The sequence below is a fragment of the Ornithorhynchus anatinus genome, chromosome 2 (genome assembly GCF_004115215.2).
Source record: "Ornithorhynchus anatinus isolate Pmale09 chromosome 2, mOrnAna1.pri.v4, whole genome shotgun sequence".
In the NCBI taxonomy this organism is placed as follows: Eukaryota; Metazoa; Chordata; class Mammalia; order Monotremata; family Ornithorhynchidae; genus Ornithorhynchus; species Ornithorhynchus anatinus.
Window position 1 is genome coordinate 24,151,473 of NC_041729.1, and position 22,027 is coordinate 24,173,499.

Sequence of the window (22,027 nt, forward strand, 5' to 3'; positions counted from 1 at the left end):
CTCAGAAGATTAATATTCAGCTCCCAGAATTGTGTTACGGGGTCTCCTCAGGCCCTATTTTGGTGTCCTTTTCCATCAGGTTTTGATGGATTTGAAGGCGCTCAGGGAGAAGTGAGGATTTTAGATAAAATTTCTTTGACTTGTCGGCATGACCTTTTCTACAGTTGTCCAAGCCTGGTTACTGTAAAGAAATGGAATATCAGTTCTAACAAATTGTGGTGTTTATTACTCAGAGGAGAAATTTCAGGCGGAAGCTTTTCCTTCAGATTCTGAGCGAAATGGTATAGGTACAGTGTCCTTGGGGCTGGCTTTGCAGCTTTAAATTGATAGAGAAGCAAGAAATGTATTTGGCAGTGAAAGTGCCTCAGAGAAAGACGGGGTCTGGGTTTGTTACTGTATTTTTAGAAGAACAGTAACCACAGGTAAGTAATATGGGAACCCCTAAAGACCACCCCACTAAGAATCTTAAACGCAGCAAAAAAGACCATATCGTCAAACAGCACTTTGCTTACTCAACACTTGCTGTGTAGATAAGATGTGGTTGACTTTCCTTTTCCTCTCTATTCTTGGAATCTACTTGGATTCCCTAATTTCATGTCCCACTTAAGATCAAGCTTTGGAACGTAGTAACCAGCAATGAGGGCTTGTACAGGTCTGTAGACAGTTAAACTCTGCAGCTATTGGGAGATTCTGACTCAGAGGCTAGTAGACTAGGTTGCTAATGAAGCCTGGAAAATTAGTGAATATGCAGAATAGTGAATACGCAGAATCGTACAAAAAACAGAAGTCTTAAAAGAGTGTGATGTTTATCATTTATACATTCACTGAATACATTTAATTTGGTAGACAGAGAAGAGTGGCCTAGTGGAAAAAGCCCAGGCCTACGAGTCAGAAGACATGGGTTCGAATTCCCGCCGTGCCATTTGCCTTCTGTGTGACTTGGGACAAGTCACGTAACTTCTCTGTCTGTGCCTGTTTCCTCAACTGTAAAATTGTGGTTCAGTACTGTTCTTCCTTTAGAACTGTGAACCCCATGTGGGCTAAGGACTGTGTCTGAACTGATTATCCTGTATCTACTCTGGTGCTAAGAACAGAGTCTGACTCATCGTAAGCACTTAGCAAATACCACAATTATTATTACTGTTAGATGAATGTGTATGTCCTTTTTTTGGCTACATAAAATGTCCATTTTAGATTGTAAGTTCCTAGAAGATAGGACTGTATGTTCTACTTGATATTATTTCACCATATAAATTGGGTGCATTAATTGATGATATTATTGATGGGGATTATTGTTAATTGTAGGAGTTTTTAACCTGATATCCCAATTTTTACCCTCTAATTAATTTTTTTTCTCTTGGGTTAAAGCCCCTGGAAATTCATTGTGTTTTGATCCACACAGTTCCCTATCTATATCTCTATCAGTTGTTGCTAACGGCCACTCTGCACTCTCAGCTTTGAGCTCATTTGCCCCTCCACTCCCCTCATTTCCTTTCCCTTTCTCTTCTCCTTCCTGTCCTCCCTTGTTAGAGGAAGAGACAATAAGAGCAGCCCTCAAGGTGTCAGAGACCCTGGGATATGAGAGATGGGGGCTGCTGCTGCTTCTGGCTCTTTCCTCACTTAAGGCTCCAGTCTGTGGGAGAATCTCAACTGTAACAGTTCCAGCCATCTTCTGGCCCATCAATGCCGGCATCTCTTGTTTGCACTCTGCTTTTCTTCTTCGCTGAGTTTTTCCGCAGCACATGTTTTCACAGCGTCTTTAAGCTACAGTGATGTTTGGGAATTCAGAAAAGTTCATCCAACTGTGCAAACTCATTTGGATATGGCACTCATAATAATAATAATAATAATAATAATAATAGTTATGGCATTTGTTAAGCTCTTTCTATGTGCCAGGCACTGTACTAAGCGCTGGGGTAGGTACAAGCAGTTGGGGTTGGACAGAGTCATATTCCACATGGGGCCCACAGTCTTAATCCTGATTTTACAGATCAGGTCACTGAGGCACAGAGAAGTGAAGTGACTTGCCCAAGGTCACACAGCAAACAAGTGGCAGAGCAGGGATTAGAACCCAGGTCCTTTTGACTCCCAGGTCCTTGCTCTATCCACCAGGCCGTGCTGCTTCTCATTGGAAGAAGCAGTGTAGGAACCTAGGCACGCTGGCATTGGGATGGATGGATACTCTAAAGTCTAAGCGCTCTTGGACATGGGATTTTGCAAGAATGCAGCCCCCGCGTTACAGGAGAACTTAGTGTACGTGTGGGGGTGTCTCTCCCTTCTGTGTGACCTTTGCATTTGGATTTGCACTCTTTATTTGCCCCACAGTACTTTATGTACATGTCTGTAATATATTTATATTAATGTGTGTCTCCCCCTCTGGACTGTAAGCTCGTTGTGGGCGAGGAATTTGTCTACCAACTCTGCCATCTCGTACCCTCCCCAGCGGTTAGTGCAGCGCTCAATAAATACTGTTGTTTGATTGAAAGTTGTGCTTTTTGGTTCTAAAATTAGTGAAAATTAGGTGTTTTGGCTTTTGGAACAACTCCGATTGTGTTTCGATGAGCTTAGGGGTGTTTAGATTGGGGTGAAAGAAACAACGACCCCACTTTTTTAAAGGGACAAAGGATAGTCTTCTCCAAAGCCCAGTTGAACTGGGAAAAGTTGCCGCCCTCTATCACACCTAGTCTTTTACAATTCCTGCCGCTCCACTGCTCTGTGCACCGCTAACACCACTTCTCGTCCCTCTTGCATCATTTATACTTAGTTTTCAATTGCCATTACGTCCATTAACTGGGAACAGCGTAATTGTAATGCATTTGTAATGAAGGCAGTGGTAACTGAAATCTGGCTCTGTAAGGTTCACACTCTAGTTTTCCTCTCGCCACGTTTCCCGATGTGGGTGGCAGTTGAACTGTTTCGGAGCTGAGCAGTGCCAACTTTTTTATAGGATAAAAATCTTTGTGTGAGTCTTTCCAGCTCAAAGTGGCTTATTTAGCCTTTTTAAGTGGCAGCTTATTTGAAGGCATTTTTTGGCACCTCTCTAACCGGTGCCATAAACAGATCAAGGAAATGACTTCAGTTTCCAAACGTTCAGCTCATTCCAGGTGCCTGTTATTTTAGCATCATTGTTATCTCAGGCCAACGGCTCCTACGGCTATTCAGTTCTGTTTTGAGTCTGATCTTATTTATTTGTTCTTTTGCTTGGGAAACATCCAAAGGTAAAAGTCAGCAAACAGCACCGCACCAAGGGTGCCCACAAACGTCATCCCTAAGTGTCCGAACCCCCGGACTGAGGCGCGTCGCCCCATACCAAGTTTCAAGATTGCCATTGCTCCCCCTGCCATCTTGCCCGGTCAGGGGAAATTATTCTACTGCGGGTTGCACCCACAAAACAGCTAATAGTTCAAACCCAGGTTATAAGGCGGAAATTGTGGCGACGAGGTACAAGTAGAAACAATTTCTAAAGTGAAGTGTAAGCAGCTAGGTCACCCAGGTAGGGGGCCTTTGAGCAACTTGGGGAACAAGAGAGACAGTCCCCTTTCCCTCATCCGCTGATGGCCCTGTCCAGACTGGCAGCTGGGACAGGGACCGAAAAGCTGTTTCCCTTGTCGGAAGGCGTCAGGGGTTGGAGAGATTTCAAATTCCTGTAACTACTGATTCTTGAAGACTCAATGAACTAAGGGTATTAAAATTCGGTATTCTCTGCCAAAGCAAAGACAGCTGCTTTAAATTGCCTGTTCACGCCAGGCAATATTTTAGACGTTTCACCCTTTTGAACAGCTGCCACACCCCGTGGGAGAGCAGAAAGATTACCCCGCACCCTCCCCACCCCCCCCCGCACCTCCTACTGCCTTCCTGGCTTCCAACACCCTCCTATAGCTTGGATTGGGTACTGGCACCAATTCCAAATTAGGTCCGGTCTCTCAGCCAATCCTAGCAACTAATAATATTAGGATTGACATCAACTCAGTCAGTAGTATTTATTAAATGCCCACCGTGGGCAGAGCACTGTAATAATAACGACAGTAGTAATTGTGAGATTCGTTAAGTGCATTCTATGTGCCCGGCATTGTACTAAGCACCGGGGTAGATCCGAGTTAATCAGGTTGGACACAGTCCATGTCCTCCATGGGGCTTACAGCCTAAATCCCTGTTTTACAGTTGAGGTCCCCAGGGCCCAGTGAAGTGACTTGCCCCCAGGTCAAACAGCAAAGTAGCAGAGCCAGGGTAAGAACTCAGGTCTTTCTGACACTCATGTCTGTGCTCTATCCAATAGGCCACACTGCTTCTCACCTCTTTACTGTACAGAGCACGGTAAAGTCAAAGGCGCAACCCCTGCCCTCAAGGAGCTTACAATAATAATTTTGGTATTTGTTAAGCGCTTACTATGTGCTAAGCACTGTTCTAAGCGTTGGGTAGATACAAGGTAATTAGGTTGTCCCATGTGTGGTTCACAGTCTTAATCCCCATTTTACAATCCAACAGGCACAATAATTTACAGCTAGGAGGAAGATGATACAGGCAGATAAGTGTTTAGTTGAGTGCTTAAGTAGAAGTGCCCCCTGCCAAAGCATTATTGAAGGCACATCTCCTCCAAGAGGCCTTCCCTAAGTCCCCCTTTCCTCTTCTCCCACTCCCTTCTGCACCACCCTGACTCCTTCACTTTGTTCTTCCCTGCTCCCAGCCCCACAGCACTTACATACACATCTGTCAATGTACTTATTATATTAATGTCCTTCTCCCCCCACTCTAGACTGTAAGCTCGTTGTGAGCAGGGAATGTGTCCGTTGATTATTGTATTGTACTCTCCCACGTGCTTATTACAGAGCGTCGCACACGGTAAGCGCTCAATAAACGTGATTGAATGAATGAGAGTTTGTAAATCAGCGTGTACAGAAGGGCTACTAGGGGTTATGAGTCCAAAAGTGTTAGGGTTGTGCAGAAGTGCTGAGGTGAGAGTTAAGGGGAAGCAGCATGGCTCAGTGGAAAGAGCCTGGGCTTCAGAGTCAGAGGTCATGGGTTCGACTCCTGGCTCTGCCACTTGTCAGCTGTGTGACTGTGGGCAAGTCACTTCACTTCTCTGTGCCTCAGTTACCTCATCTGTAAAATGGGGATTAACTGTGAGCCTCACGTGGGACAACCTGATTACCCTGTATCTACCCCAGCGCTTAGAACAGTGCTCTGCACATAGTAAGCGCTTAACAAATACCAACATCATTATTATCATTGTTAAAAATTAAGTGGGGAAAGTCTCCTGGAGGAGATGGGATTTCAGAAGCCCTTTGAAGATGGGGAGAGATGTGATCTGCTGGCTTTCAAGGGAGAAGGAGACGCTGGGAGGACCACGAGCCAAGGGGTCAGAGTCGGGAAAATTAAAATCAAGGAGCCGTGAGAAGGTTAGTTCTGGAAGAATGAAGAGTGCAAGCCGGCCGTAGTGGGAGAAGAGAGGCCAAGTGGAAAGGGAAAGAGCCCATGGACTGCCTTAAAGAGAATGGTTAGGAGATTCTCGGTGGGACAGAGAGGAACCTGGAACTCCTAGGAACCACTGGAGATTTTTGAGTAGTGGCGAAACCCCTGCAAACGCATTTTGGGACTGACCTAGGCAGCAGAATGAAGTATGGGCTGGACAGGGGAGAGACTGGAGGTAAGGAGACCCGCGAGGCGCCTGATAGCAGTAATCTAGCTGAGAAGCCAGGTCCAGGTCTGAGGAGCAGGATCTACCATGTTATTATGAAGCTGAGTTTTGTTTCTTGTTCATTTTATTGCTGACAAACCCTTAATTGAAATCCTGACATTTCAGTAACCATGAACAAAGAATATTAGGTTAGAAATAAGAGTAAAATGGGATGAAAAGAAGAGGGTGCCCTCAAAGCTACCATGTAAAGAAAGGTGCTCTATAAAGGAATAATAGAGCTATAGAAATACAGTGCAGAATAATGTCTTCCTTGTTTTAAGTAAGCTCACATCTTCTGCTTTCTTTCAAGATAATAGCAATTTGCCTCTACTCACCAAGACAGTGTTGTCAGGTTCATAAATTCTGTATTTTTTAGGGGGAAGCAGAATTTAGTGTTCTCATATTGATCTAAAGTAGCAAATTGAATATTTCTCTCTACATTAGTCACAGTTTAAATCTGAGCTATAGATCCTGTTATAAATTTTCTGAAAGATTTTCCTACCTAAATGAAGATCTGTACAACACTGAAGAAACTGGCTTCATTTAGTGAGTTTTTTCAATGTGGTGCTTTCTTGTTCTGTAGCTTCTAGAGAGAGTTTCCAGTGTTGGACTTGGTATATTCATAATATGGATAAATAAGAGTGGATATGTACCCTCTCCTCGGGTGCGTACCTTGGAATTTAAGAGCATAAAATAGGATCATTCAACCGGTGGTATTTATTGAGCGCTTACTATATGCAGAACTCTGTACTAAGTGCTTAGGAGAGTACAGTACAACAGAAGTAGTGGACAAGTTCCCTGCCCATATCAAGCAGCTTGGCCTAACCGGTAGAGCACATCAGAAGGACCTGTGTTCTAATCCTGGCTCCACCACTTCTCTGCTGTGTGATCTTGGACAGGTCACTTAACTTCTCTGTGCCTTAGTTACCTCATATGTAAAATGGAGATAAATGCTGTGAGCTCCATGTGGACAAGGGACTATGTCCAACCTGATTAGCTTGTATCTATCCCAGCGCTTAGGCAAGCGTTTGGCATATAGAAAGCACTGAACAAATACCATCATCGTCGTCATCAGCAAGCTTACAGTGTAGAGAATGTAAACTTCAGCCAAGGTTGAAGTGCCCAGTACTTCCGTTGTTATATTTATTTTAATGTCATACTGTCCCTCTAGACTATAAGCTCCTTGTGAACCGGGAACGAGTCTAGCAACTCTGTTGTATTGTACCCTCCCAAGTGCTTAGTACAGTGCTCCGCACACAGTAAGTACTCAATAAATACCATCAATGGTGAGGGTGATCTGATGCTGTTGATTTATTTTTATGCTGAGTACCCAGCCCAGATGAAAAGCTTCAAAAATCCCAGCAAGAACTGGTGCCCCAGCAACAAGAGCAGCCAAAACTACCAAAAAAATAAAGCAAGCAGGCAACAAAAAACCCTCCCATTTACAGCTATAGTGGTCCCCAGTTCCCAAGAACTCAGCAGTAAGTGAAAAGCAGTGGCAGGGATGATAAGAAAGCAAAGGCACTCTCCGCTGCCACTGCTGGTAAGGGCTAAATAAAACTGGAAGCAGGGTCAAGATTATGGCAGAAGCCTGAGCTCCATCTCGAGCCTTCAGGCCCTGTGGACGAGAGGGGAGCGCTGAGTGAGACTGGAGCTGGGATTCTATCTTCTCTCCTTTGGTCTTCGTGCTACTGGTCACGTCCACTGTGAAAAGTGTGGCTTTGGGCAGTGTTTGGGGCTGACTGGATGAGTGTGGGTGTGCAGACCCTTACCCTATCCCGCCGTGACTACTGCATCTGCCTCCTCGCCGTCCTCTGCCCCCGTCTCCCTCCCGATTCCAGTGCATGCTTCATTCTCTGCCCGGATTCTTTTTCTAAAAAAAAGGTTGTCCACAGTTCCCCACTCCTCAGAACCTCCAGTGGTTGCCCATCCATCTCTGAGTCAAACAAAAACTCCTTACCATTGGTTTTAAAGCATTGCATCAGATCGTCCCCTCCTACCTTACCTCCCTGACCTTCCTGGTTCAACCCAGCCCATACACTCACCTCCTCTGGTGACATCTTACTCACTGTGCCCCGATCTCATCTGACTCACCCCCAACCCCTCTCCCCCATCTACCCTCTGTCTTGGAACTTCCTCCCCAACCCTATATGCTAGACCCCCATTCTCCCCACCTTCAAAGCCTTATCAAGATCACATCTTCAAGAGGCCTTCCCCAATTAAGCCCTCTTCCCACACCATCCGCATTGTCTGTGTACTTGGATCTGAGACCTCTGGGTATTTGATATTTTTCCCATCCTCAACCCCCCCCAGCACTTGTGTACATATCTTTAAATTATACATCGTACTTTATTGTATTAATATCTGCCTCCCCCTCTAGACTGTAAGCTCATTGTGGGCAGGGTATGTGTCTGTCAACTCTTTTGTACTCCCCCAAGCACTTAGTACAGTGCTCTGTACATAGTGCTCAGTAAATACCATTCGCAATGACTGATGATGATGATGATGATGCAAGGGTGGCTGATGTGTGTTACTGAAGGGAAGGGAGCAGCCACCTACCCCTTCTCTTAATCTTGGGTGAAATAATGCCTGACGTGTTCACATTCTCTAAAAACTTGATCCTTTGCAACTTGCTTAGATTTCAGAACTTTTTGGTGGAACATGGTCTTCAGTTTGAAGACTGCACTTTTTTCCTATGAAGTGATGATGATGATGGTGGACATTCCTTTGTAGAGGCTGGATGAGCCTTTATTCTAGGTCCAAAATGCACTCTTGGTCCCTTTTTTTTTTATTAAATGATATTTGTTGAGCACTTGCTATGTGTCAGGCACTGTACTAAGCACTGGGGTAGATACAAGCTAATTAGGTTGGACTCGGCCCTTGTTCCACTTGGGGCTCACAGTCTTGATCCCCGTTCTACAGTTGAGGTGACCAAAGCCCAAAGAAGTGAAGTGACTTGCCCAAAGTCATACAGCAGACAAATGGCGGAGCCAGGATTAGAATCCAGGTCCTTCTGACTTCCAGGCCGGGACTCTATCCACTAATCTTTGAGAGCGTGATTCCTCTGCTTTAGTATTCCTTCTGCTAACACAATAGTCCCCTAGCTTAGGGCTATCAAGAGGCTGAATATTTTACTAAACGATCGCATTTCAGGGAATACAATTATTGATGATTCTTGCTTGGGGTTTTTATCTTTTCTCTAGAAAGATAGTTCACATTCATAATTGAAATATTGGCTCAGTTTAGCTTGTAAATCTCTCCGCAATCTCCCCGCTTCATTTCGTTGACAAACCTGATCATGCTTATTAGTATTCAAGTGCTTCCAATTTGCCAAGCACTGTGCCAAGCACAGGAGTGGATACAAGGTAATGGGGTTGGATAATCTCTGGCCCTCTTGGAGCACACCATCCCAGAGGGAAAGGGAACAGGTATTTCATCCCCATTTTACAGGTAAGAAAACTAAGGAACTGCAAACTTACTTGCCCAGGGTCACCCTGCCGGCAAGTGGCAGAGACGGGATTAGAATAATAATGTTGGTATTTGTTACGCGCTTACTATGTGCCGAGCACTGTTCTAAGCGCTTGGGTAGATACAGGGTAATCAGGTTGTCCCACATAAGGCTCACAGTTAATCCCCATTTTACAGATGAGGTAACTGAGGCACAGAGAAGTTAAGTGACTTGCCCACAGTCACACAGCTGACAACCCAGGTCCCCTGACTCCCAGGCCCTGCTCTTTCCAAGAGGCCACACTGCTTCTCTGATTTGAGTGGTCCAAATTTTCATAATTTAAGCAGGGCTGGGATTCCACCTTTCAGCAACAGCATCTCCAAGAAGTGTTTATGGAGGAACTACTGTGGAAGGCCTGTGAGGGAGGTGCTTGAGGAGTTGGAAATAAAATAGCAACTCTTTTCCCTCAAGGATTTTCCCACTGAAGGGAGAAGATACCCCAGGAGATTAACATATACCTGTCTACATAACACAGAGACTAGAAGCAGCATGGTGTAGTGGATAGAACACTGGCCCAGGAGTCAGAAGGTCATGGATTCTAATCCCAGCTCCACCACTTGTCTGCTGTGTGACCATGGGCAAGTTACTTCACTTCTCTGTGCTTCAGTTCCCTCATCTGTAAAATGGGAATCGAGACTGTGATCTCCATGTGGGATAGGGACTGTGTTAACCTGATAAACTTGTATCTACCCCAGCACTTAGTTCATTGCTTGGCACATAGCCCTTAATAAAAACCACAATTATTATTATTATCATTATATCACTAGGGGATCTGTACTGAACAGGTGTAATAATAATGTTGGTATTTGTTAAGCGCTTACTATGTGCAGAGCACTGTTCTAAGCGCTGGGGTAGACACAGGGGAATCAGGTTGTCCCACGTGGGGCTCACAGTCTTAATCCCCATTTTACAGATGAGGTAACTGAGGCACAGAGAAGTTAAGTGACTTGCCCACAGTCACACAGCTGACAAGTGGCAGAACTGGGATTCGAACTCGTGACCTCTGGTGTAAGCACCTCCAGTCTTAGCGATGAGCAGAAGGTGTGATGATGACTAAAGGATTCTCAGCCCTGGCACACCCGGGGACAGCCCTGAGAGCGTTCTGCTATCAAAATGTGGTTTGGCCTTGTGCCCTTTAACATCCTGTTCTCCTAGCTGTCCAGCTGCGTAGATGTTTCTAAAATGTGGCATTTAGAGCATGGGCCTGGAAATCAGATGGACCTGGGTTCTAATGCCAGGTCTGCCATTTGTCTCCTGGGTGACCTTGGGCAAGCCACTTCACATATCTGTGCCTCAGTTACCTCATCTGGAAAATGGGGATTGATCGTGAGCCCCATTTGGGACAGCCTCTGTGCCCAAGCTGATTAATTTGTATGTACCCCAGCACTTAGAACAGTGCCTGGCACATAGTAAGGGCTTAACATATACTTTTCTTTGATCGTGCATTTAAGAAAGTACCCCCTGGGCAGGGAACACGTCTGCCAATTCTGTCGAATTGTACTCTCCCACAAACTGGGTACCGTGCTCTGCACCTAGTAAATGCTCAGTAAATGCCACTGATTGATTCATCTCTTGTTTTGGAAAGTCATCTTTTTGTGATTTAGCTTTTTGATCCTTAACTTTTGGTTCCAGAACATCTGAGTCTTTGAAACTCACCAATTAAAATAGTTGTGTATTTGTGGGTTTTTTTGACAGGTCTCTTAATATGGACTTTGAAAATCAAGATAAAGAAAAAGACAGCAACAGTTCATCTGGATCTTTCAATGGCAACAGCACCAATAACAGTAAGGAATCCGCAGGTTTAAGTTTTGTGCTTTCTGCTGTTTATCCTGTCCCCTTCTCATTTCGTACCATAATTAACCGTGGGCTCAGGATTTGTTACCATAGCAGAAAGGATCGGTCTTATATTGTGTGCGTCTTCAAAGGTGGGTGAGGGATGTGGCAGGTGATGCCTGTAAGCCCCTCTTAGGACCCTCCTAAACATTTAGAGGGGCTTCCTCCTAGATGCAGGGGGAGAAGGAACAGGAGGAGGTTAAATTTGGCAAATATACCCAAGTTAACTTATAGTGTGGGTCACATATTAACATAATGATAATAATAGTTGTAATCTTCTTTAAACCGGGTTTCCGAGAAACTCCGCCACTCCGCCGGCTTTAAACTGGACTGGATCTCGGAATTGAGGGTTGCAGGAGTGCTGCAAGAAAACTTCTCAAGGCACTGCTTGTAGGTAAATCCAAGGTCCTGGGGCACAGGCGCTGCCGGTATCGAAACCCTCTCAGCACTGCAGAGTGTTCTAGACTGAAAAGACCCAGGCTACAGTGTTGTATGCAGTACTGGAAGAATTAGCCTTGTGTTACTGTTGCATTACTCATTTCCTGGGGGCTAGGTAGAGTTTGCATACTCCGGTGGCCCTCTGCAGACCTTAATACAGACTTCATATGTTTGCTAAATATGCCACAGGTTGCCTGCCCCTATCCTACAGTCCTAGCAGGGCCAGCCCCTTCCACTCCAGACCACCTCCTGTTGTCCAGCAGTGAGATCTGAGACTAAAGCTAAACTTTGGCCAGGGCTTTATGCCTTCCTGGTCTCTTCCTTCCAGGACTAGCAATGTGCCTGTAACGCTAGCCCTCTTTTGCCCTCCATCATCTTGACAGTCATCCACTCCTCACGTGTCCCACCCAGCCAAGCTGGGCTGGGGTGAGCCTCGCTTCGGGGTTAGGAGACTGACTTTTTGGGTTGCAGCCTCCTCACCACAAGCCTGTTTTGGCAGACCTGTCCTTCACCTCTTCTTTCAGGAGCTCTGGTGGCTCCTTCCAAGTTCTGACCACGCTACCGACTCCACCAACGGGATCATCCGGCGTGGCCCTTAGCCAGCTCGAGGGAAGTGAGAGTTGGTTGCTGAAACCTGCGTTCGGCGGGAGATGGTATACATGCCGATGATCACGACCCACTCTCTTTTCTCTGAACTAGAGTGGGAAGAGCCTGGCCACTGTAGGACCAAGAAAGGGATGGAACCTGACCTCCATCAATCCATCCATCACAAGTATTTGCGGAGTGCTTGCTTTGTGCAGAGCACTGTGGTAAAGATACTACAGGGAGTTGATACAATCCCTGCCCCAGTGGAAAGCTGGTCAGGTTGCCTACCCTCCTGCCCAGTCCTTTCAGACTATAAGCTCGCCATGGGCAAGAAGCGTGTCTGCCAACTCTGGGTATGGTACTCGCCCAAGCACTTAGTACAGTGTCTAGCGCAAGTGCTCAATAAATATCATTGATTGTTTGATGAGTCCTGAGGTATCTTTGAGTAACTACCAGAATGATCCTCCAGGATCTCTGATTATAATAATAAAAATTATGGTACTTGTCAAGCTCTTACCATGTGCCAAGCACAGTTGAAAATCCTGGTGTAGATACTTGGTAATCAGATTGGACACAGTCCCTGTCCCACTTGGGGCTCACACTCTTAATCCACATTTTATGGAAGCAACGTGGCGCAGTGGAAAGAGCCCGGGCTTGGGAGTCCGAGGTCATGGGTTCTAATCCCAGCTCCTCCACTTGTCAGCTGTGTGACCTTGGGCAAGTCACTTACCTTCTCAGTGCCTCAATTACCTCATCTGTAAAATGGGGATAAAGACTGTGAATCCCACTTGGGACAACCTGATTACTTTGTATCCCCCCCCCCCCCGTGCTTATAACAGTGCTTGGCACATAATAAGTGCTTAACAAATTCCATCATTATTATTATTATTTTTATTATTTTACAGATGAGTTAACTGAGGCCCAGAGAAGTTAAGCTACTTGCTCAAAGTTACACAGCAGACATGTAGCGGAGCGAGAGTTAGAATGCAGGTCCTCCTGACTCCCAGACACGTGCTCTATCCACTAAGCTACACTGCTTCTCTTTATGGTAACTCATCCCCATTTAATTAGCTCATTTTCTTAATGGTAATTACCAGTAATTCTTTTGGGGAAACAAACTTGCATAAGCTTCTCTTGTGCTGCACATCTTTAGTTTCTTATACATCTACGAAGATCAGGCTGAGTCATTGCCTGAAAAGCCTTAAAATATTCTGACAGAGTGGAATTCATCATGGTGGCTCTCTTCTTTTGGAGCCAGGACTCATTCACTCCTCAGTGTGATGTGATCTGTATGCATCTCATTGTTGACCTGATTGAAAGGAAATGCGTTTCTCTTCGGGGCCCCAGAAAGGGCTTTAAATTCATTAAGAGGAAGCATTATAGGAAAGGTGTAATCTAGTTTAAATAGCACCAGGCTGGGAAATGGGAGACCTGATTGTAGTCTTGCTTCCACTGTTCAGCTTTTGGGCAAGTGAATTAACCTTCTTTCTCCAGTTTGACTTCTTACCTCACTCTAAACTCTTTCACTTTTCATTTTGAGCATGGGCTCTCCCTTGGGGCGGAATGTGTGGGGGGAAGGGGCTGTCAGGAAATATACTCCACCAGATGTTGCCAAGACCTAGGAGAGGCAGACTGACGCAGAGATAGAGGCAAACTCGATCACATAGACACAGTCTGGAAGAGGCATTTAACTGAGCCCAGATAAGCCTGCAGTTCTTTCAGCTCTGCATCCCACAGAGCTTCTGTCATTCATTCATTCAGTAGTATTTATTGAGTGCTTACTATGTGCAGAGCACTGTACTGAGTACTTGGAATGTACAATTCAGCAATAGAGACAGTCCCTGCCCAATAACGGGCTCACAGTCTAAACAGGGGAGACAGACAGCAAAACAAGACATCATCATCAAGATAAATAGAATCATGGAGATATACACCTCATTAACAAAATAAATAGGATAATAAGTAATATATACAAATAAGCACAGCGCTGAGGGGATGGGGGAAGAGCAGAGGGCTGGGGGGGAGGGGAGGTGAGGAGGAGCAGAGGGAAAGGTGGGGGCTCAGACTGCTGGGAAGGCCTCCTGGAGGAGGTGAGCTCTCAAGCTTCTGTCCTGGAAAGGAGGCAAACAAGATGTGAGTCCTGTGGGGCCTCTGGAGGGTAGGGTCCGAGAGGAAAAAATAACTGTAAAACTTAGAAAAAGATATGTGTGTGTGTGTGTGTATACGAACCTATAATTTAAAGTGGGATTAGGCAGTGATCTCAGAGTGCTTCTCTTCCTTTCAAACTTTCAAAACCCATGTCCCTCCTCATCTTCAACCAGCAGCATTTCCTGATTATCTTTTGTGTGAAGAGCACTGCATTAAGCAGTGGGAGAGAGAAGAGTTAGTAGACACAATCCCTACCCTCATGGCACTCCCAGCCTAGCAGGGGAGACAGATGTGTAATTACAGAAAGGGGGAATAATAGAGTGTATAAGATCTGTACATAAGTACTTAAAGGGGTTGTGGTAACTAGTGTTCAAGTGGCACTGAAGGGCTGAAGTGGCAGCGGAGGAGATAAAGTGAGGTGATTAGAGATGAATGGTCAGAGGTCAGATTGGGTGGCCTCCTAGAAACTGACCTCCTTCAAGAGGCATCGCCCAATCAATGGCCACCTTTCCTTTCTGCTGGCTGGGCATTTGCTCAGGCACGGCCACCTTCACTGCCCCCGCCGGGTCTGGGCGTGCTCCCGGGCAGTAGGGATGTAGGAATTCCTAGGCTGAAGTGGAAGGGAGTGGAGAAGGTCACTCACCACCTTGGAGTTGGCGTGGCAGGAGTCATTGTCTGCTCTGACAGGTTTGGTACCCAAAGAGCTGGGGCCCTTTAGGGGACCCAGGAAAGCGGGGCAGAGGAAGGAGAAGGGAGAGCAAATGGCAGGAAGGGGGAGTAGCCTCCTTTTGCCTCCAAAGTGGGAGTGGGCATAAGCTCTACTGTGGGCCTGGAAATAATAATAATTATGGTATTTGTTAAGCGCTTACTATGTGTCAGGTACTGTACAAGGCGCTGGGGTGGATACAAGCAAATTGGGTTGGACACAGTCCCTGTCCCATATGGGGCTCAGAGTCTCGATTCCCATTTTACAGATGAGGGAACTGAGGCACGGAAAAGTGAAGTGACTTGCCCAAGGTCGTAGAGCAGACAAATGGAGCCGGGATTAGAATCTTTAACCTTCTGACTCCCAGACCCATGCTCTATCTGCTATGCCAGCTGTGGGTGGGTGAGGTAATCTTCCCTTCCAAAACTGGCACTGGGGAAGAGTGGGGATTTCTAAGGCCAGTGTCAGCTGTCATAGGTGAATGTGTGAGGTGGCCAAGGTGGGGGTCGGGGAGGAATCCAACGCATTCAGTCCAAGGGGTTGGGGGAAGTGGTGCATTAGCAGTAGGACCTAGAAGCCCCTCCCCTTGAGCAGCAACACTTTGGGGGAAGGAAGTGGCAATTTGTCTACAAACTTTACGAGCTAAATGCCTTGATGGCCGCAGCTAAAGTCTTAATCTGAGTGCAGGGGGTGAAAAAGCATGTACTTTTTGGCTGAAGTGCAAACTTAGCCCTACTACCGGGGGTTTGGGGCTACTCTGTTAGGGCTTAAGGGGGTGAAAGTCGGTCTTCCAGAGGTGTCCATCCTTTTCCATCACTCGCATAGGAGTCAGCGGCTGTTTCCCAGCCCAGAGGCGAAAGGACTCTGCTTGTTAGTCTCCTCTAACTGCAGTCGCACTGAAAATCAGTGTATCAGCTGCAAGGATGTAGCTTTCCAGATTAGAGGAATAGTGCCATTGAACCGTCTGGGATTTAAAATGTAACTGTAAAATCAATGGTATTTATTAGGCACTTACTGCATGCAGAGCATGGTACTAAGTACTTGGGAGAATATAACTACTGTAGTAATTCTGGTATTTAAGGACTTATTATGTACCAAGTACTGTATTGAGCACTAGGGTAGATAGTAGATAATCAGGTCCCACTTGGGGCTCACAGTCTAGAAGGGAGAGCAGGTACTGAATCCTCATTTTTCCGGTGAGGGAGCTGAGGCACAGAGAAGTGAAATGAGTTGCCCAAGTTCACACAGCAGGTCAGTGGCAGAGCTGGTATTAAAACCCAGGTCCTCTGACTTCCAGACCATGCTTTTCCTCCTAGGCCATGCTTCTGCGCATCGCTCTGTTGTCTGATATAACAGAGTTGGTAGATATCCCTGGCCACAAGGAGTTTGCAGTCTAGAGGCTTTAGCCTGTCAGTGGCACTGTCAAAAAGTGAAAGATGTCAACTGGATGTGAACATGTTTGCAGCCACAACCCAAGGTAAACTTGGTGAGCATAAAAAAATAGTGCAGTATCGTATGAATGTTAACCCATGTTACTGTAAACTAATCATGTCACACTTAATCCTCTCCAGCGGAAATTCCTCGCCACAAGGGTGAGCAAAATAGTGCCGGAATCTACTGTCCAAGCAAGCTATTAATATCTAGCTTGGCGTAGCTCATATGTCAAAGCCCAATTTTCAGGTTGAACCGTGATTTAGTAGTTTACTTTCCATCAGCATTTTAATCTAAATTGCTTGTTCTGTTGAAATCCTTGCCAGATTCATATTGCAGAAAAAATAATTGCATACGTAATTCTGTTTATAAACATGGTTTGGAACGCTTCATGTCGTACCTTTCGAACTCAGGAGAAATATGCTAAGACTAGTTCAGTTTATAACTCGAAATAATACCCTTATCCCCTAATAATCTGAACACTGAATAGGAAGCAGTCCCCTAGTGTGGTCAGTTCATTGTCTGATACTCTCACTTAGTGCCAAAATACCAATACAATAATTATAAGTCAGATGTTCTCTTTAGACCAGCTTTGCTTGAGAGCAGTGTCAAATCACATCGACTCCTCCAGAGACTTTATTACAACAAAATAGGAAGTCGTTCTCAAGTGCTTTTAAATCCTGTTCATTTTGATTTTGTTAAGTATTTGAATTGGGATTCCATACCCTTATAATGAGTGGAGGGAGGTGTGAGAGGTAATGTTCAGGGAACCAAGATTTACAAGGTCACTACTGAGGCTGTGACCTGCATTCCTAATAATAATAATAATGTTGGTATTTGTTAAGCGCTTACTATGTGCCGAGCACTGTTCTAAGCGCTGGGGTAGACATAGGGGAATCTGGTTGTCCCACGTGGGGCTCACAGTCTTAATCCCCATTTTACAGATGAGGGAACTGAGGCACAGAGAAGTGAAGTGACTTGCCCACAGTCACACAGCCGACAAGTGGCAGAGCTGGGATTCGAACTCATGAGCCCTGACTCCAAAGCCCATGCTCTTTCCACTGAGCCACGCTGCTTCTCCAGCGTGGCTGGAGAAATTCCTGAATTTCCAGTGACGACAAAGGCAGAGACTTTGCTAAGGGAGCTAGAGTGTTCAGTCAGTCAGTCAGTCTAAAGGAGCTAGAATGCTCAATCAGTCCATCAGTGGTATTTATGGAGCCTTTACAGTGTGCAGAACACTGGTCTAAGAGCTTGTGAAAGTACAATACAGCAGAGTTGGTAGACACGGTCCCTTCCCACAACGAGCTTACAGTCTAGAAGGGTGCAGATGTTAATATATAAGTAATATATAATTTGTAGATATATATATATATGTATATGTATATACACACACACTCGAGACTTTAAGCTCATTGTATGCAGAGAATGTGTCCACCAACTCTGTTGCAGTGTACTTTTCCAAGCACCCAGCACAGTGCTCTGCAAACAGCACACACTCCCTGGGACTGCAGATATATCCCAGATCACAACAGTCCTATAATGATATTATTTGATAACTTCCCACACAATTCAGCCACCTTGGGGGAAGAACCTCAGTTATTTGGTGCTTTACCCCAGGCATACACCAGCCCAGCCCAGTTGTTTCCCCACCTAGAGCTACGGGTGAGGAAGAGTCTTCCTTCCCCTCACCCTCCCTTCCTAGCTGGGCAGAGATTAAGCTTGTAACAGTGAATGAATTTTGGAAGATGTTCCGTTCACAGTTAGTGTAAGATTTTCAAGACAGTAGATGAACTCCTGTGTTTGAAGAAGATGACCTTAATGGAGTGAGAGTTTTGAGCATTTGCAGAAGTGTTTGAAAGGAGTTTGCAAAATGTTACAAGGTGCTTTAAGAGGACAAGAAGGTGCTGTTCAACCAGAGTTGGATAGATCCTTCACCAGAATTGAAAACCTACTGCAAAGTTTCATAAAGCATGTTACAGTTCCTCTATTTAAAACTGTAATGTTACGCCTTGAGTTCCAATCAGTCAACAAGCCAGTTGTATTTATTGAATGCTTATTCATTCATTCAGTCAATCATATTTGAGTGCTTACTGTGTGCCGAACTCTGTATTAAGCACTTGGAAAGTACAGTTGAGCAATTCTGTTTAGAGCACCACACTATCAGTACATTAGAGGTAGTAGATAAGGTTTCTGCCTTCAAGAAGCTGACATCCTAGGTGCTAAAATTAATTCCAAGAAGGGGGAATCAACAGAGTTCAAAGATATATGTGTACATAAATGCACCGGAAGAGGAGTGAGTATCTGAATGCTTAGGGGACACGGAAGTGCTGAAGTGGCAGTAGAGGGGAAGATGGGGTGGGAGAGGAAAAGATAATAGGGGAAAGCCTTTTTGAGGATACCTGATTTCAGAGATGGGGAGAGTAGTGGTCTGCCAGATGTGAAAGGGGAGGGAGAGCATGGGTTCTAATCCCGGCTCTGCCACTTGTCTGCTGTGTGACCTTGAGCAAGTCACTTCACTTCTCTGGGCCTCAAATACCTGACCTGTAAAATGGGAATTAAGACTGTGAATACCACATGGTTACATGGACTGTGTCTAACCCGATTAGCTTGACTCTACCCCAGTGCTTAGTACAATCAGCGTGGCTCAGTGGAAAGAGCACGGGCTTTGGAGTCAGGGCTCATGAGTTCGAATCCCAGCTCTGCCACTTGTCGGCTGTGTGACTGTGGGCAAGTCACTTAACTTCTCCGTGCCTCAGTTCCCTCATCTGTAAAATGGGGATTAAGACTGTGAGCCCCACGTGGGAGAACCTGATTCCCCTATGTCTACCCCAGCGCTTAGAACAGTCCTCGGCACATAGTAAGCGCTTAACAAATACCAACATTATTATTATTATTACAATGTCTGGCACATGGCACTTAACAAGTACCATTAAAAAAGAGAGGCACAGTGAGTAATTAAAAGATTAAACAATACTTTAGTGATGCTTCTCATGACAGCAAATAGCATGCAAAGGAATTTCATATTACTTTTTCAGAGGTCTTGGAACAGACCCTAACTTAAAACAAGTCAATCTCTGGGAAAATGTACCCCCTAATTTAACTTTATCTTAAAGGATCATAAAACCTGGTTGTATTTTTGGGGTGTGCAATATTCATACCTTGTTTAAGGGGAAGCACCCAGAGGGACCTTGAGAGTAAGCAAGGAAAGTCATGGACCTCCATTCAGGAAATTAAGTGATTTGGTGGTGAAAAGAAAAACTCTTGGATTGCTCTTAGTCCTTCCAAAGCAAGTTTGACGGAGAGTTGAGAAGCCAACCGCTCTCGCAGAGTCGTGATTGCCCAGGAGAAGTGGGTTACGAATAATGTGGCTCGAGAAAGGGAAAAGGACAAAGCAGAGTGTGCTCTCTATGTGTGGGTTTCTATTGTGTGATAGATTTTTATTTTGGAGAGAAGTAAGGGCTAGACGGGGGAGTCGGTAAAAGCAAACTATAAATTCAAAAAAAATTCCTATCTGTGGAGCACCTGCCTGGAAATTTGTTTATTTGCTATTATGGGACCGAGGTGAGCTAAAATAAGCTGTGGACTGTCAGAAGACAGAATGGAGAAATATTTCATGTGCTTAGCTGGACCATGGCAAGCAGCAATAAACTTTTCCAACATTACCATGTCAGTATTAGCATAATGGATACCAAATTATTCCCTCATTGTGGTGCTTTGTATTCATGCATTAGCACCTTCTGTTCTCCCGAAATCAGGGAAGCTGTCCTGGCAGTGATCCCTGGGTGGAATTTCAGATTTTTGGTGGGCATGGAATGAGAAAGAATGTATGATTTCAGCCCCAGTAGGAGCCAGGCCCACCACAGGGTCAGAAAATGTGATAATAATAATTATGGTATTTGTTAAGCACTTACTATGTTCTAGGCACTGTACTAAGTGCTGGGGTGGATACAAGCAATTCGGGTTGGACACAGTCCCTGTCCCATGTGGGCCTCATAGTCTCAATCCCCATTTTACAGATGAGGGAACTGAGGCACATAGAAGTGAAGTGACTTGCCCAAAGTCACACGGCAGATAAGTGGTGGCAGAGCTGGGATTAGAACCCATGACTTTCTGACTCTTAGGCCTGTTCTCTACCCACTATACCATACTGCTTCTGTAGGGAAGCAGCATGGCCTAGTGGCAAGAGCACAGGCTTGGAAGTCAGAGGTCATGGGTTCTTATCCCGGCTCTGCCACTTGTCTGCTGTGTGACCTTGGGCAAGTCACTTAACTTCTCCGTAAAATGGGGTTTGAGACTGAGTCCCAGGTGGAACAACCTGATTGCCTTGTATCTTCCCCACCACTTAGAACAGTGCTTGGCACAAAGTAAGCACTTAACAAATACCATAATTAGTATGATTATTAGTACTGTGGGCTTCAGATTTTGCAAAACATATCTCAAATCCCATTATTCAGTTGTATTTATTGAGTACTTAACTGTGTGCAGAGCGTTGTACTATCGTTTGGGAGAGTACAGCATAATAAAGTTGGTAGACACGTTCCCTGACCACAATGAGCTTGCAGTCTAGAGGAGAAAATGGGCATTAATATGAATAAATTATGGTTATGTACATAAGTGCTGTGGGGCTGAGAGAGGGGTGAATAAGGAGAGCAAATCCAAGTGCAAATGATAACTCATTCCCCTTGGATCTTACCAAGTATATCCAGACCGCACAGTCTTCTACTTTACATCCTTGTGTTTTAGTGTGTAAAGAAAGTGTGTCCAGATTTGCCCAACACAGACCAGAAACAATAGCCGAGTGATTATACGGCTTCTGTGAGAATGGGGAGAATTCTAAAGATGGATATTGTATGATGGCAGTTGATTGTGATCATTTTTGGCCAGGATGTTTTGGACCACTTGAAGTGGAGAACAGCTAGAGGCTGGTGAGAAGAAGGTTTCAGCTGCCCAAGCTTGAAATGATCAGGGTCTCCAGCAGGATGGAATATAGAGAAGAGAGCAGACCCGAGGGACTCAATCGATGGTATTTATTGAGCGCTCACTGTACACAAAGCATTATAAGAAGCAGTTGGAAGAGTACAGTATAGTAGTTGGTAGAGTCTCTGCAAACAAGGAGGTTATGGTCTAGAGTGGGAGGCGGGCAGGAAAATAAACTACAGATAGGGGAAATGGCAGGATAAGAGGATATTTGCATAAGTGCTATGGGGCAGTTATCAAGTATCTAAAGGAAACAGACCCAAGTGCATATGTGATGCAGAAAGGAGAGCAAGTAAAGGAAATATGGACTTAGTCCAGGAGGCCTCTTGAAAGAGACGTGGTATTAAGTTGGCTTTAAAGATGGGGAGAGTGGTGGTATGTCAGATGGGAAGGGAGTGGGAGTTCCAGACCAGAGGGAAGTGGAGAAAGTAATGACTGGGTTAGTCGATAGATTGAGTAGGTGGGTGGGGGGGTGGGGTGGGGATCAAAAGGAAAATGATGAGTCAAAGTTTACAAGTCGGTGTTTTGGAGGTTAGGTGAGACAGTAAATATTGACATTCTCCTTGAAGAAAGTAGCAAATGGGGGAGAAGGAAATGAGCCAGCTGCCAGTCAGGGAAAAAGGAGTATGGGGCAGGAATAGATAGAATAAGTAGTTGGAGTTTGACTTGAAACAGCAAAGTGGGGTTGTAAGAAAATAAAACTGACAGGACAATGAGAGGTGACAAA

At 45.2% G+C, this 22,027-nt stretch overlaps 1 protein-coding gene across 2 annotated transcripts in view; it reads left to right on the plus strand.

Moving 5' to 3' along the window:
* The window catches only part of SPPL3 (signal peptide peptidase like 3), a 150,741-nt gene that overhangs the window by 96,685 nt on the left and 32,029 nt on the right, over positions 1–22,027 (plus strand). The window contains exon 3 of one of the 2 annotated variants that reach the window (XM_029058328.2): positions 10,878–10,966. The exons of the other annotated variant lie outside the window; for it this stretch is intronic. Coding sequence (XP_028914161.1) covers positions 10,878–10,966 — 89 coding nt within the window. The remainder of the gene's footprint in view (positions 1–10,877; positions 10,967–22,027) is intronic. 2 annotated transcript variants of the gene reach the window in all.